General features: G+C 34.8%; 1 protein-coding gene across 5 annotated transcripts in view; it reads right to left on the bottom strand.

The window, feature by feature from the left end:
* The window catches only part of Fam172a (family with sequence similarity 172 member A), a 380,050-nt gene that overhangs the window by 90,132 nt on the left and 272,800 nt on the right, over positions 1-17,118 (bottom strand). The window contains exon 11 of one of the 5 annotated variants that reach the window (XM_042691032.1): positions 3,806-3,901. The exons of 3 other annotated variants lie outside the window; for them this stretch is intronic. In XM_042691032.1, coding sequence (XP_042546966.1) covers positions 3,882-3,901 — 20 coding nt within the window. In that variant the 3' untranslated portion in view covers positions 3,806-3,881. Of the gene's footprint in view, positions 1-3,805; positions 3,902-4,464; positions 4,525-17,118 lie in introns of those variants that run through there. One more of the 5 variants, XM_042691033.1, reaches the window with a different exon arrangement.

Below are 17,118 nucleotides of genomic sequence, written 5' to 3'. Positions count from 1 at the left end.
AACAAAAGAAATTAATAGAGTAAATAACCTGCTTTCACTCTTACATGGCCTGGTCCTATGCATAGGAACCCTAATCAAAACGACCTTCAACACAAATAGCTCTAGATGAAATGAAAAAGTTTTAGCAAGGTCACAGAAAAATGCAAAATAAATTCTTCTTCTTCTAATTATTACTGTTGGTGGTGGTGGTGGTATTGGGGTTTGAACTCAGAGCCTCGTACTTGCTAGACAGGTTACTCTATCACTTGTGCTATATCTCTTGTCTCTTATGCTTTAGTTATTTTGAGGATAGGGTCTCCCCTTTATTTTTGTTGACAGGTCTGGACTGTAATCATAGACTAGGACTGTAACTCCCATGTAGCTGGAATTACAGGTGTGAATTGTCATACCGCATTTGTTGAGGTGGGTCTTGCTAACTTTTTGTGGTGGTTGGCCTGGAACCATGCTCATATATCTCATAAAAGACCTGTATCTAATCTATATAAAAAATTCCCAGAATCTGATAATAAGAGTAATCAATGAAAAGCAGGTAAAAGAAATATAGATATTTAATCAAGGACAATATATGCATTGCTAATACATTGTTATTATGGGGATATAAAATTAAAGCCATGACAAGATCAAAACACATATTCCATATAATGGCTATAAGTACAAAGATGAGGAGAAACTAAATTGCATATACTATGCTGGAGTGAATGAAAAATGTGTATTATTTAAAAATACTTTTGTAGTTTCTCATAAAACTAAATGTAAAATTTCCATATAATTCAGTAATTTGATTCATACGTGTACATCAAAGAGAAACCAAAGCACATGCCTGTACTGATTTGCATCTGTAAGTTCTCAGCTGCATGATGCATGGTAGCCAAATGTTGAAAACAACCTGATGATTTTGTTCTGATGAATGGATAAACAAAATGCAGATTATCTGTATGATGGAATACTACTCAGCAATAAAAGGAAATTACTGATATGTGTAAAGCGTGGATGAGTCTCACACACATGATTGTAAGGGAAAGAATCTAGATACAGACTACATATTGTGCAATTCTCTTTAGCTGTCATTTTCAGAAAAGCAAATCTATGGACAGCACAGACTATTGGTTAGGACTGTAGGTAGAAGCGAATTAATGTCAATTCAGTAAAATTAAACTATTTGGGGGTGAGAACATTCTAAAACTGAATCATAGTGATGACTGTACAAGTATAAATTTGCTAAAACTTTGAATTATATATTCACAATAGGTATATTTTATAGTATGTAAATTATACCTTATTAATGCTATTAAAGTAACAAAAACATAAAAACTTTTGAAGAACTTAAAACAAAAGCAAAAAATGGGTTAAAAAAACCCCACACAATGATTAGTTCTGCTTAGTTGCTGCAGATAAGCTAAATTTAGCTTTAAGCTTCTAGAAGGCTTAAGTTTAGATAAATACATTTTGCATGTCAGTAAAGACCTGGGGAATCTTTGAAAAGGACTGATACTTGGCTTTTACCATAGAAATTCTGAGTACTGACAATCTAGAGAAGGCCTCAGTTGCCCAGGTATATACTATGGAGTAAAGCTGGAGAACTAATGTGCCATTAGAGTTTCAATGTCTGTAAGGTAAAGAGAAGCAATTGCTCAAGAAAGCGGTGAGCATGGGAAGGATGTCTCCTGAGAAGTGTCTATGAGGAGTGTTGTTGGACAACTCCCTTTAAAACTGCACCTGTGCCATGGTGGGTCCTGTGTAGGAGTAGAGGGATAGATATTCTTTTGCCCTTAGATAGCCAGTAGACCAAGGATAGCTGAAATTCTTGTGCCTGTGATTTCGAGCTTTCAGAAATCCCTTCATCTATGTCTGTTTGATGGACAAATGTTTTGTAATATGTGCCATAAAATAAACAGCACTTTGAAGGATGCTTATAACAGCTGTAGGGAGCAGCTTTATATAATTTCATTTTAACAAGCTGATTATAAAATAGAAAAGCAATTCTGTTAAAACACATCCACAAGTGTCTGAAGACATGAGGTTATTTGATATTGAGGTTTCACTTATCCTATAGCATTATGTGTGGCTACAAAGATCCATCAACTCCTTTTAGTAGTATTTATGCTAATGAGTTATAGTTACAGTTATTTATGAATGAGGTGAGTTTTCATCATGTAGCTAAGTTTGTTCAGAAGTGCTACCCAGTGAATGCTAACTATTGCTTCAAAAAATCTGTAAGGCCTGTGATGCCCACAGCTCCCAGACACTTCTTCTGCAGGCTTCAGGCTTATTAATCACAGTATAAACTACATTTCACAATATGGACAATGCAACAAATGTATGCTATTAATGAAGGCTGACTTCAGATGTAAGAAGAATATTTTGTTTCCCCCTACTCTCTATTTTAGGTTTATTTCACACAGGGTAACTGTTGATAATGTCTATCACTGAGTCTACTATTAAGAATTTTTATGGGGCATGAAACTTCAGGTAAAACTTCTGGTACTGAAGGCTACCAAAGAGGACTATGGCTATGACTCCATATGCTCTCTTGGTCACCCATAACCCTTACACAGGAGAACTTTCCTCCTGGGATTTCCCCATCAAATATCACTTCAAAGATTCCACCTGAATTAAGTACAATTATTCAATCTTTATGGCTCTTCACCCTATTAGTTATAGCCCTACACCAGTTACACCAACTCTAGACAGCAAAATCATCTTACATATTAATTTCCCATATGGCACATCAGAGCTCCTGTTTTAAATCAAAAAGCTAGGTTCTGATGTATGTAACTACAATACTCCATTTAACTGTAAAGAAATTCCATCCCTTCTCTAATGAATTTTTACTGCCTATAAAATTAAAGCAATAGGATTTTATTCTACTTATAGGGATATTATAATCACTTTTGTTTACTATGGAAATGAAGGAAATCTATAAATACTTTTGTATTTGAAAAAGTTATGTGCATATACGCACATACACGTATGCATTATCAAAAGAAAGGATTTCAGAGAGAAGGGCCAGTGTAAGGCCAGCACTAAAGGAATGCAAATACACAGCACTTATGGGGAGAGTTTAACAACTAGAATAAACATTCTTTTAAAAAATGCACTCGTAAGTCTCTTTAATAATTTAAAATTTATCACTACTATAAAACAGTGTTCTGTTGCAGTCTCCTTAAGTCATCTTGTTAAATTTTGTCGTAACATGTGTCACTGTAGTTCTACACTTTTACCTTTGCACTTTGTAGTATATAGCAGAGCAACATAATTAACCACTGCTAGGTAGTGTTTACGTTAGTTCTCAAAAGGTTAAGAAGCTGATTATAGCTAAAATCAGCTTTGCCCGAGGCTTCAGGGGCTCTGTGTAATCAAATTAGACAGGCTGGGCACAGTGTCACCTAACACAAACCAGTGGCACTTTCTTCTTTGCTCTGACCCTTTCCCTCACCTTTTTTTTTTTTTTTTTTTCGAAATTAGTGGAATAACTTATGTTTTAACTTGATAATTTTAAAACATTTAAAAAATATATTTGGCATGTATTGTATAAGATGTCCACCCTTGAAAAAGTAATGAGAATGTATATAAAAATTTTGAAAAATTCTTTTAAATCTTGTTAAGTAGAAATGTATATTTCGAGACGTTAAGATGCTTTGAACTTTTTTTTCTTTTTTGCAAAAGCCAGGTGAGAGCATTATTCTTTGTACATATATTGTGGACACTTTCTAGCTAGCCTTAAATAGACTGTCGGTTTTATTTAGTAGAAAATGGTTCACCTGTTTCTGGGGAAACTCACAAAACTCTATGAACGTGATAGATAATACATTAGCAATTCTCAGAAGTCATGGGAACCCACTTTGCTGTGTTAGAGCTCATTCTTTGTCCATCTTCACTCTTCAAAGCCAGGTCAGGTGAACTGCATAATGGATATATTTAAGAAGGAAGTTTAATAACATGGAGAAGAGCTCTACTCAGAGACTGTTTCTACAAGGTTCTGTATTCAAATTCAGTATGTAGGTAGGTCCAAACTGCTATCTCTGAGCTTAAAGAGAACAGAAGGCACGGGCCTACCAGAATGTTAAAAAATAAAAGCAATGACATATTTAAGTAAAAAAATCCCAATTTGTTTCTTTACAAAATGTATAAACCAAAATCCCAATTTGTTTCTTTACAAAATGTATAAATGGTTGTTAAAACAGTAGGTAGCATTTGTTACATCTTTACCTTCTAATATATGACTTGGAACTCTTGGTTCAAATTCTACATAAATATTACTTTGAATAAAATAAAGAAGCAAAAGGAATGTAAACATCTTACAAATGAGTGATCAGAGAAAATGAGTTTTGCTAATGATTTATTTTGAGCAATAAAATAAAAAACTTGTTATTTTAATTGATTAAGTCATAAAGAGTTCCTGGAGAAGTCAAATCTTGCTATTTGCACAGTCAGACAATTTCTGCTAATCCAGCACTACTTAACAAATTCACATGTGGTTAGCTTGCCTTGCCATGGCTGTATATCACATTTCTGTGCTGCAAGCTGTGCAAAAGAAAAATCAATATGCCAAGTTTAACAAAAGGACAGGAAACATGATGTTCTCCTATATTTTCAATGAACCTCAAATGACTCTGCTGTTCATACTCAGTACAATTTATGGCAGAAAAAAGTATTCTTCAATGAAAAATGGAATGAACTATATAAATTTAGAGCTGAAGTTAGGCTTTATTTTATAATAGCAACTTATTTAGAGGATTCTGACATTCTAATTCAATGTGCAGAGTTGAATCAGCTGTTCAAAAGGCATATTTTTCTTCAAGGTCAACAGATACTCTTTAGGTCAGGAAAATATACTATTTTTGATACATAGTTACTTTTCATATTTTTTTCAAATTTTCCTTTTCCATGTGAAACATATGAGATTGTTATCTGTTGAATTAATGCCTTTAATTTATAACAATAAGAAAGCTAATGCTTTACATGGTAACACTGAAAAAAAGTCCCTAAGCAACTGCATTGGCTAATTGAGTCTAGATTTTTACATCTTCTTTTACTGCTGTAGAAGCACATTATGTGTGGAAGTAGATTAGGATGAAAATGGTAAGAATGAGGAAGGAGTGGTCATGACCAATAGGTCATCAGAGAGCAGTGCCACTTCTGCCTTCCCAGATCAGTGGTGTGGAACTAAGTGTGGCAATGCAACCAGAAAGTTGGCCTTCAGCCAAAAGATTCAGAATAGTTGCCAATTGCCTTTGCACTTTTTGGGGAGTGGGTGGGTGGAGGTTTGACATAAAAAGAGAAGTGGCGCTGGAATCTTTAAAAGGGACAAAATGCACTGAAAAATACAAGACTTAAACAATACATATCCACAGAGGAATACATTTACACATTTGGAAAATTCTCAGGCAATTTCTCCTCATTCCAATAAGTAGCAGTAAATGGATTAATGACACTTAGCTGAAGAGAGCATGTTACTGATCTATGCTGAAGGTATAAACTGTTACATAAAACACATTCAGAAAATTGCACTTGTTCTGAACTTTCTACTAATGTGTCATTTATATGACAAATTTCATTCATAGATTAATGCAGCATTTAAAAGAAGCTAGGCACAAATCCTCACTCACAAAATAACAATGTAATAATTTTAACTACGGAATAATACTAATGTTGCTAAAAATGATCATATCAGTGTAATTTATACTCATGTTTCAAAATAGAATATGATTCCAAACAGTAATAGTAACAGAACTTGGAAAAATACCAAGTCATAAAAAAATCATAATTTAATTGTATGTTAAAGTAGACTCTTTAAAAGTTTACAACTATATTAATAGTCTTATGTAATCCTCAGTTAGTTATAGGGTTCAAGTATATAATATAGTCCCAGGAAATGGAAGACAATACTTTAAAAAATACCTAATTGAATTCTAACAACCAATAGGATCTGTCTATTTCACCTTTGAGAAGTAGATTAATACTTAAAAAGGAACCAGAACATGTAACTGACATCAGGTTAAATGTCAATTCATACAGCTGTAATCTTTTCTAATTTTTTTCTCGTCTCTTTAAGGGCTCTTTAGTAGTACTTCCTCCACATTCACTGGAAATCATCTATCAATAAGGCTTGTAATCAGGCTTACTAAGTCTTTCTGATACAGATTCCAGATCCCTGTTCTAGAGGCAACACTGATGGTTTCCTCTTGTGAACCATCTTGTCTTGTTTACATGTGATCATTGGATGCCTTGAATGTCTTCATTTCTGCAACATCACTGATGTCCTCACTTCTTGCCAGTCCTCACAGGAAATATCTCTATACCATTTCTACCCCTCAAAATTAAAAAGCCAAACCAACCAAACAACAACGAACACCTTTTCCAAAATTATTTTGCATTTTCTACCATGGCTGTTGTCTAGAGGCCAAAACAAACCAGCAATTTGCATGCTGAAACATTTGATCTGTTTGAGTTCTTTGGCTGTTGAGTGCTTATTCAATTCTGTGTGAATTAAGGCACTAGAAATGAATGTGAAAGAATCATGGAAATGATCTACCTATATAATATTGAAAATGATGAGCTATCCAGAGAGGTTCAATGACTGGCCCAAAGCCACAAACTGATTAGTGATTTTCATCTTTCTGGCCTCACATTGAGCTTTCATAGTCCCCTGCAATTAATATGTTCCTTACAAAGGATTGGGAGAACTGGTAATTATGAACCTTCCCACAGACAGGATTTCTACCATGTTCAATCAACATGTTTCTACTGTTAAACCTTCTCTACATTTTTCATCATGTCTCAATGTGACTCCTGAGTCCCAGATTCTTCCTTTCTTATCTATTAAATGATGTATGCAAAAGATACTTTGCTCATAAGGTGCTGTGATTATATCACTTCTTTGTAGAAACTACCTATTAAGTATCCTTCCTAAGTCAAACAGAAGGTTTCAAAATATACATCTGATATCTACTTCTGATAACTAAAACTTTTAAGTTTTCATTTTCTCAGATGTTTTGTGCCCTTTCTTCATGTAATACAGATAGAAAACCCTTTGGTTTCTAAACACTCTGAAAATTGATTTGTAGTCCTATACTTTAAAAAGAGTTCCTTTCTCATTTTTCACATGCTTAATTTTTAAACTGTATCAAAGTAGGTTTCCTTCTTTCCCAACTTTCAGCACCAAAAGAGATGTACAGTACTTTCTTTACCTTCTCTACTAAAGTCATCATGCCTTTTCAAATCTTTCCCAGACTCACACATGAGTTCTTTGTGAGACCTATCTAATTACTGGATTGGAGTCAACAGGTTCATGCTATTCATAATACTTAATCTTCAATTCTTATGTCCCTTAAAAAACTTAGAAATTGACTGGCAATGTGGCTTAGTGGTAGAGTGCTTGCCTAGCATGCATGAAGCCCTGGGTTCGATTCCTCAGTACCACATAAGCAGAAAAAACCAGAAGTGGTGCTGTGGCTCAAGTGGTAGAGTTCTAGCCTTGAGTACAGAGAGGCTCAAAGTCAGTACCCAGGCCCTGAGTTCAAGCTCCAGAACCAGAAAAAATAAACTTAGAAATTCCTAGAACTAAAGTGGATAATAAAGATCCTTTATTCTAACCTACCCAATATGGAAGAATCTAGGTACTGGTGGTTCCTAACTTCTTGGGGGTGGGGGGGGGAGGGAGAAAGGGAGGTTAACAGTTTCAGGTCAGAAAAGTTTGAGATACTCCTTTCTCAACCCATAGTTGGGCACAATAGCAGGTTTCTGTCATCTCCAAGTGACGATCTTGGTTCCATGTCAGACCAGTACAGCTATGAGACTCTATCTCCATTGAGGTAACCTAGACACTCTGGCACATGTCTGTGATACTAGCGATGACAGCAAGCCTCAAGTAGGCAGATCACAACTGGTTAAAGGACTGGTTTAAATAGTACAATACTCCTTCCAACCAAACAACAACAACAACAAACAACAACAACTTTGCTCTATTAAATTACTGTAGCTGAGTGGTGGACTGTTTGCCCAACATGCATAGGCCCTGGATTTTATCATCAGCCTCACCACCACCATCACAAAAAAATGTCTTGAACAGTGGCCACTAAGCTCCCACTTAAATGCTTCAAAATCTGGAAAACTGTCTACATTACAGTCCGTTCCATTTTTAACGCAATTCAAATATTACATGGAACCTAAATAATTTTCATACTCCATAATCAAAGTATTTGTCACAATGCTATTCTGAATGCCATGTCTAGTTTGGGTTAAGAAGGAATTAAATCAGTGAACATTTAGTAAATTCTTGTCTTTAAGTTGTGGATGCTACATACTGGATTTTAAGAACTGATTCCTCTTAATGGTACTGAATATCTAGCTTCAACTATATTGAGCAATTCAAGGAAGGTAATTTTAAAATTCTATTTGCACTAAAAGGAAAATAATGAAAAAAATCTTCAACTGACAGTACTTCTATACCTCTCAGGAACCTGGCCTATATGATATCTGAATATCTGGTGACAGGCAGCAAGGTGGTTGAGAGCCTAGGAAAGCCTCTAACATTAGTGTATTTGCTTTCATACGGTCAAAAGGTATATTTATCCTTGAGTATTTCTTTTACCAGACAAACATGTTCTTCTAAGAATTACAATTCAGGTATTTATGATGGATAATCCATGTTTTGGATTTCCTCCTTACTTTGTGATTTACAGGATCAAATATTTTAATTCCCATTGTGTGATACCTAAAGTGGAAAGCAAATACATAATCTTACCTACATGTATATATTATACTATTGAAATAAACACTATGTTTAATGTCAACAGGCCCAGGGCTTTGTGGCAAAAGGTATAATCATGGGAGAATTAAACCTTCTTGGACTAGTTTAAGTTTCATTTAAAGAGTGTTTTTTTAATTCGGCAGGTTTGACATAGGGGAAAGTGGAAGCAGGGGGGTGGAACCCAGGGAGGCAGCTCTGTAAGGGGAAGTGCTGTCAGGGTGCAGTGGCTGCTACAGTAATAGCTGGAAATCATGAGGGTTACAGGCTTTGAAGTCAGTTCAGCTTTGATGTCTTACTCTCACAGTTAATCGTCAGATAGGATGGAAGGGGAAAAAAAAATAAGACTTTCCAATTCTGTCCATGCCATTGCTCAAGAAAGCATAAAAAAGATCAGTGTCTGTGTGAACTTTAAGTGTAGGTAGCATTGTCTAGTTTTTATTTTTAACAAGTTTTAAATTATTGATGCAATAAGCAAAATGCTTTATTAGAAAGGTAAAGCATATGGATATGGATAAACAGAAAGATTCATAAACAGCAAGATTCATAAATGTTATTAGAACATGTAAATCAGAAAATGAAGATTTATATTAAGGGTGATTTGGCCTTGTTACTATGGTAGGCATCAGATTAAATGTATATGTATACACACACATACACACATATATCGTTTCTAACTTTGAAGAACTTATTTGCTTGAGACCAGTAAGCTTGATGCAGGCAGTTTAAAACTCACAGGAAGAAGACATTATCTAGTCCAAGATCAAAGTCCAGAAAATCTGGTTTGTTTTGGAAACAAAAGACCAATCTGCCAAGTACACATGTGAAAGAAATAAACCACAACCAACTGATAGCACATAGACATAAAAGAATATATTGTAAATCATTAGCTAAAAGAAAACTTATGGGAATGTCATGTTTAGATAGAACATTGTTTCTCTAACTTTAGTCATTTCTAGAACACTTTGATGCAATTTGCTGCATGAACATACCATCAGCATTATTAAAATACTCAGTATTTCTAGGATTGAATATCCAGAACCTCACATAGGCTAGTTAAATGATCTTCCACTGAGCTATAGCTCTAGTTCTCCAACACTTCTTTTCTTTTCTTTCTTTCTTTCCTTCTTTCTTTCCTTTCTTTCTTTCTTTCTTTCTTTCTTTCTTTCTTTCTTTCTTTCTTTCTTTCTTTCTTTCTTTCTTTCTTTCTTTCTTTCTTTCTTTTCTTTCTTCCTTTCTTTCTTTCTTTCTCTCTCTCTCTCTCTTTCTCTGTCTCCTGTTTTGTGTCTCCCTCCCTCCTTCCCTCCCTCTCTCCTTTCCCCCCTTCCTCCCTTCCCTGTCTTGGTCTCTGTCTCTGTTTTTTCATAGCTGGTATCACTTGAGCCATGTCTCCAGTTCTGGTTTTATATTCTAGCACTTTAAAAAAAATCAATTCCTTTTCTCTATTTGCCTATTTCTTAGCCAAAAACAAAATAAATTCAATCCATTAAGCGAGTTCCATGTACTAGTCATATCCTTTTCTAATAGATGTTAGAATAAACAAATAACTCTTTAAATAAAAACCCAGTTCAGTGAGGAACTACCCACAGTATGTATATAAAACATTGAGATAAAGGCTGATGCAAATAATACATTCTAATTATTTCTTGTGCTCCTTAAATGAAAACTATGGCTTCAAATGTCCATGTGTCTAGAGATTTAAGATAAGTTGAATTTAAAATCTTCTTTTGTTCAGGGTTGTATGTTTTGATGCTTGTACCTAAAAACTGCTTTCAGATCCATATGTGGAAGAAAGAAACTAGGTCTTTATCTCTGACCTTATTAAATCAGGAAGAGTCAAACATCTTAAATTGAAACTTTGACACTACTTTAGGAAAACATCTGAAGATATAGGCATAGGCAATGTATTCAAAAATATAACTCTGATAGCTAATGAAATAAGAGAAAGAATTGACAAGATTAAATGAAATAAAAAACTTAAGTATATTAAGTGAAGTAAACCAGACCCAAAGAACCATAGGTCCCAAGGTTTCCCTTATTTGCAATAACTAATAATACATCTAGGATAACCTTACCAGACAAGCAGAAAAGGTCAAAAGCTATGTACCTATTACCATATATGATGATGCTAACAGAAATGAACCCCAAGATAGGGACACAAGAGGTTTTACCTTTGTCGTTGTTGTCTTAATGTACTATGTGATTTTTTTTTTTTTTTTTTTGCTTCTTTTGTATGTTCTTCCCCCATGATATAACCTCTGTTTTCACCGTATTTGATTCTGGAGCCCTGCATCTTGTATATACATTTTTCTAATTTGGGGAGGGGAAGGGAAATAACAAAATGCTGAAACAAGGATACAGGCTGACCTGTTATAACAATGATATGTACATGTTGAAAATGAACTTTACAACTTGGGGGTGGGAGGCAGGAGTTGGGGAGGTAGAGAGGGAAGGGATGGTAGGGAAAAAATAAAGGAGGGGTAGCAATGCTAGACAGGAAATGTAGTTAATAGCTTACTCATGTAACTGTAACCCCTCTGTACAGAATCTTTACAATAAAATAAAACAAAGTAGGAAAAAAGAAATTAAAAACTTTCTTCACATCAAAAGAAACAATTAGCAGAGTGAAAAGTCAACTTAAGAGTGGGAGAAAAATCTTTGCTAGCTATTCACTGATCAGAGACTCATATACAGAATATGAAAGCAACTCAAGCAATTAAAGAACAAATACCCAATCATTATATGGGCAATACTTTTGACAAATCCCTAAAGAAGCACAAATGGTAAATACACACATAAAATATGTTTATCCTAAGCTGTAATGGAAATACAAGTTAATACAACACTGATAGTCCATCTCATTCCAGTCAGAATGTCTGGGAGTATCATCAAGGAAAGAACAAGTGCTGGTGGGAATGGGAGGTGAAATGGAGGAAGTGACCCTTAAAAGCCACTGGTGGTAGTGTAATTTAGTCTATTCACTACAGAAGTCAGTATAAAGTTTTTGAAAAAAAAAATTACCTATTGTATCACTTTTAAGCATACACCTGAAAGAATTTAAGTCACTATACAATAAAGATACTTGCATACCTACTATTGTGGCTCATAATAGTTTAGTTATGAAATCAGCTGACATGTCCATTAACAAATAAATGGATAAAAAGGGTGAAATTATGTAATTTGCAGAAGAATGAATCATCATGTTAAATGAAATAACCCAGACTCATAAACATTGTGTTTTCTCTTATGTGGAATTTAGAGCTAAGGAAGAAAAAAGACAACAGGTCAACTTACGGAGTGGAACAAAAGGATGATGGTGTGGTGAATGTGATTGAAGTACATTGTATACATGTATGAAAATGTTATAAGGAAACCAATTATTTCATACAATCAATAAAAAGGAGTAAAATAAAACAATAAAATCCAGTTTGCTTATTTATTGGGATCTGTCACAGCTTATTTTATGGACAATAAATAATGTGTGGCTTAAAAAAAATCAATAATATATACAATAGTGATGATGACTGGAGACTAAGGTAGTAACATAAACAGTTGGAGGGAAAATGCTCCACTGTACTTCTGTATAGTGTAATCTACCTGCCTATTGCATTAAAAAATTCTTCTTCCTTAAGGTACAAACTAAAGAAGCGATTACACATGTAAGACTGCAATAGGAAAAGGAAAAGAATGATTAAAAGTTTCATGGCATTTCTCTTGTTTATGTTGGTATCATATAATGTAAAGAGGAAAAAAGGCAAAGCCAGCTATCATAAGAAAAGGGTTAACTACATCTTAGGAAAACAAAATGTTATTCCACTTTTAAATTCTTATCCTTTGACTGAAAACATAAACAACAGCCACTAGTGGGCAATTAAATTTGAAGAAGTAGCCCATAAAAAGTGGAATATTTAGTATGTATTAGAATCAGTTACACAGCATCTAATTTAATAGTTAGATTTTAAGTGTTCTTATGATACATGTTAAATATGCCTAACAAATCATAATGCAGCCAAATGACAATTTCAATGTAGTCTGAGGCTGGTAGGAGAAGAACATTAAGGCAAATTAAAGCATAATCTTTCATCTACGTTAAAAGGTTGAAAATCTGCATGCAATTGTAATAAAAACTTTAAAATGGATTTGCCATCCCAAAGTCATCTCACTAGACAGGAAAGAGGAACTTGGCATGTGACCAATAAATTACAAGAGAGCAACACCTCAAGGTTAGAGGGCATTGATGACTTCAACAAATCTCCCCAGCTAAGGCAACAGATTAAGCTGGGGGGATAGGATGCCCTACAACCTTAACCTGCTAATACCTTTAAATTCTTAAGAGTGACCTCTAGTCTGCTCTCTCATATTAGTTGTTAGTTACACTAATTACAGCTTAACTGGTATTGTTGATACCAGTCATTCCCTCCCTTGTTCCCCTCATCTGCCCAAAGACCTGTACAGAAAGGTTATCTCTAATAGCTTCAAATAACTTCAGTGAAATTCTGTTGTGCACATTAGGAGCACTAACCTCCAGTTTTGAATGGGTCTTTTATAGACATCAAAGGAAAGACACTAAAAGCAATGTGTGTTTGTGGATTCTATAAAGGAAGCTGTAAAAGTAAGAACAGCAACTGCTTCTGTGACACAACTTTAGAATGGTGTAAAAAAAAAGTTAATATATTTTATTTTTTAATGCACAGTTTTAACATAGAGAGGCTGGAGATTTCAACTCCAATGAGCTAGTTATACCTTAAGATGTTAGCAAAGTAATCCCTTCAAAGTTTATGATTTTTAGAAAGGGAAAATGAAATTTCTATTATGATTTTAGTACTGTTTTAAGTTCAATGTTTACATTAACATAAACCTAAGATTATATGGAGTTGGGTACAGGATTCCAGTGACAAAGATTCAAATACCATCTGCAAAACTGCAGTAAATTACCTCATAACATTAATCTTTAAATAAGGCACTAAATCAGAACAGAAACATACCAAGGAGATTTGGAGCAAGCGAGCCATAAGTGAAGTATTGAAGATTAATACAAATAGTTTCATATAAAAGAACCGCAGGTTCTCATCATGTTGTTTTGCATTGAATGACACACACAAAATTTCTTTTAAATCTTAAAAGTATTGGTATATCTAAATGATATATTTTAGAGGATACACACGAGAGGAAAATAAAACAGTAAAAACAATAGGAGAATGAAAAAATAACCTAAGGGTGTTAGTAAAAAATACCCTGCATCTTGTATATATGTTTATCTGATTTGGGGAAGGGAAGGGGAATAAAAAAATAGTGGAACAAAGGACAAAGGGTGAATCAATGCAACAGCAATACTCACAAGACAATATATTGGAAATGAACTTTACAACTTGGGGGAAAGTGGAGGTGGGTGGGAGAAAAATGTACCTTACATATGAAACGGTAACTCCTCTGTACATCATCTTGACAATAAAATTAAATTAAAAAAGAAACAAAACAAAGAACATCTGATTTTATAAAATACTTCCATTGGGGAATAATTATTAACACTATAAAAACAAACTTTGTTTTATGAAAGTGAATCTTTTTTTGCGCGCGGGGGGGGGGGGGGGGGGGGGGGGGGGGGGGGGGGCGGGGAGAGCCCTGGGGCTAGAACTCAAGGCCTGGGCACTGTCCTTGAACTTCTTTTTCTGCTCAAGGCTAGCACTTTATCACTTGAGCCACAGTGCCACTTCCAGCTTTTACTTTTTAATGTGGTACTGAAGAAGTGAACTCAGGGCTTCATGCATGCTAAGCAAGCACTCTAGCAACTAAGCCACATTCCCACCCCCTGAAAGTGAATCTTAAAACCTATCTTAATGTTCTTAAAAGATATTAAGCAACAGAAATGTGACTGAAACTGTGGAAATAAAAATTTGTAAGAGTCAATTAAAGTATATGAATCATCAAATCCAAGACAAAATTGATTTTAATATTACTTAATGTGCCACTTAAAAAGGGAATATTGCCAATTCATCTTTTTTTTTAAATTTAATTTTATTTGTGAGCATACTGTACAGAGGAGTTACAGTTACATGGGCAGGATAATGCGTACATTTCTTACCAAGCATTGCAGCCTCCTCCTTTGTTTACCCTTCACATCCCTTCCCAGCCCCCCCCCCCCCACCAACGTTGTAAAGATTTTTTTTTTTTTTGCCAGCCCTGGGGCTTGAACTAAAGGCCTGCGCACTGTCCCTAAGCTTCTTTTGCTCAAGGCCAGTACTCTACCTCTTGAGCCACAACACCACTTTTGGCTTTTTCTGTTTATGTGGTACTGAGGAATCGAACCCAGGGCTTCAGGCATGCTGGGCAAGCACTCTACCACTGAGCCACATTCCCAGCCCCCAATTCATCTTGATACATGCTTTCTTATCACTGTAACATGTATTCAAAACTTTAGCTAATTAAAATAATCACATAATCAATGAAATTTAATCATTTATAACAGATTGATTTATATTTCAATGTATCTAATGAATAAGTTGCTTTTATGAGAGCCATCTGATTTTGAAATATGGACACTGGATGATATTAAATAACTTAATTGTATATAAAACACTGAAGGGACACTGATGTATTTTCTACTTTCTCTGGACACAAAAGAGGAGCAACAGTAGCTGATGTGTTTTCAATTTGCTTGACTAATGATTGATTAGTAAATATTCCTAGACAAATTTTTGATTAGTTAATATTCCTACTTTTTCCAAAAGCAACTTAGGACAGATTATTCATGAAATGATGAACAGAAAAATCAGAATCAGAGGAAAAACAACAAAATCAAAAGATGGCAAAGAATAATACTTTAGTTAGACACAAAATAATTTGTGAAAAATAGAATAGATTCTAAGTTTGTATTGAATAGATTCCATGACAGTCACAGGGTTTCTCAAGTGACACAGGACAACTATGGTAGACATACTAACACTCATCTTTGGGGAAATACAAGTCTTCAACTCCAAGTAGTTTTATTGGTCTGTTACAAAGCCAAGCCTACTCAGCTCCCTCAGAGAATATGGAAACTGCTTTCTAATCAAATATATTTTCTGCAATATAAAAAGGTAATTAAGCCACTGATTTTGGTACTTGATGCTGTTTTTTCTATACCCAACCCTTTTCAGTAATTCATGATATTTTAATAAATTTAATAAGCAGCAGGTTTTTAAAAAATTACAAGTCTAGTGGAAACAAATGATTTGAGAATAAACTAGTGGATCTGCTAAATCACTAATTTCTTCAAGTTTTCTGATTGGTAGTGCCAAGACAACTATTGAGAAATTTTATGTGACTTCTAAATTATTTTAGGTTCTGGAAGAAGGGCCTTTAGAATCTTAGAAATTAGTATTGTGGCTTAGGCTATTTGATATATGTATGTCAATATAAGAACTCAACACATGAAGAATCATTCAATGACATCTTAAATAACACAGAAATAACAAAAGTACAATTAAACATACTAAATACTACAATTAAACACACTAAAACCATTTTTCTATTGGGTTGTTTGATGTTTTAAATTTTATTTCTGGTAGTACTGGGGTTTGGACTCAGGACCTTTTGCTTGCTAGGCAAGTGCTCACTACTTAATCCATGCTCCTAACCCATTTTGCTTTGAGGTTATTTTTTAGATAGGGTCCTGTATTTTTGTCTGGATGGGTCTTTGTCACAATCTTACTACCTAGGCTTCCAGCATATCTGGCACTACAGTTGTGTACCACAACTCAGTTTATTTGTACTTATGGAGTTTTTGTAAGTTTTTGCCTGGGCTGGCTTTGAATTGTGATCCTTAATGCATCCTTAAGAGATACATTAGCCAGGTGCTGCACCTGTAACTTTTAACTACTCAACAGACTGAGGTATGAGATTTCTAGTTCAAAGCCATCCCAGGAAGGAAAGTCTGTGACACTTATTTCCAATTAACTACACACACACACACACACACACACACACACACACACACACACACACACACACACACACACACACACACACACACACACACACAGAGCAAGAAGTGGTAGTATGGTTCAAGTAGTAGAGTGCTCAACCTGAACACAAAAACTAGGGATAGCACCCAGACTCTGAATTCAAGCCCCAGGACTGGGAGAGGGACAAGGGGGGTATGGTTATGATACCAGCATTCACAAGTGAAGGCCAGCTTAGGCTTCTGTGGAGTTTGAGGTTAGCCCAGGCTAAGACTCTGTCAAAAAGTTAGGAAGGAAGGAAGGAAGGAAGGAAGCAAGGAAGCAAGCAAGGAAGGAAGGAAGGAAGGAAGACAATGAAGAAAAAAAAAGAACACGACACACTAATCTTATAATGTTTATATTTAATGTCAATAACATACTTCTAATGCT

Source organism: Dipodomys spectabilis, unplaced genomic scaffold (assembly GCF_019054845.1).
Source record: "Dipodomys spectabilis isolate Male_0828 unplaced genomic scaffold, ASM1905484v1 ptg000140l, whole genome shotgun sequence".
In the NCBI taxonomy this organism is placed as follows: domain Eukaryota; kingdom Metazoa; phylum Chordata; class Mammalia; order Rodentia; family Heteromyidae; genus Dipodomys; species Dipodomys spectabilis.
Note: the sequence above shows the minus strand (reverse complement) of the source record. Positions and strands in the feature narration are given on the sequence as shown.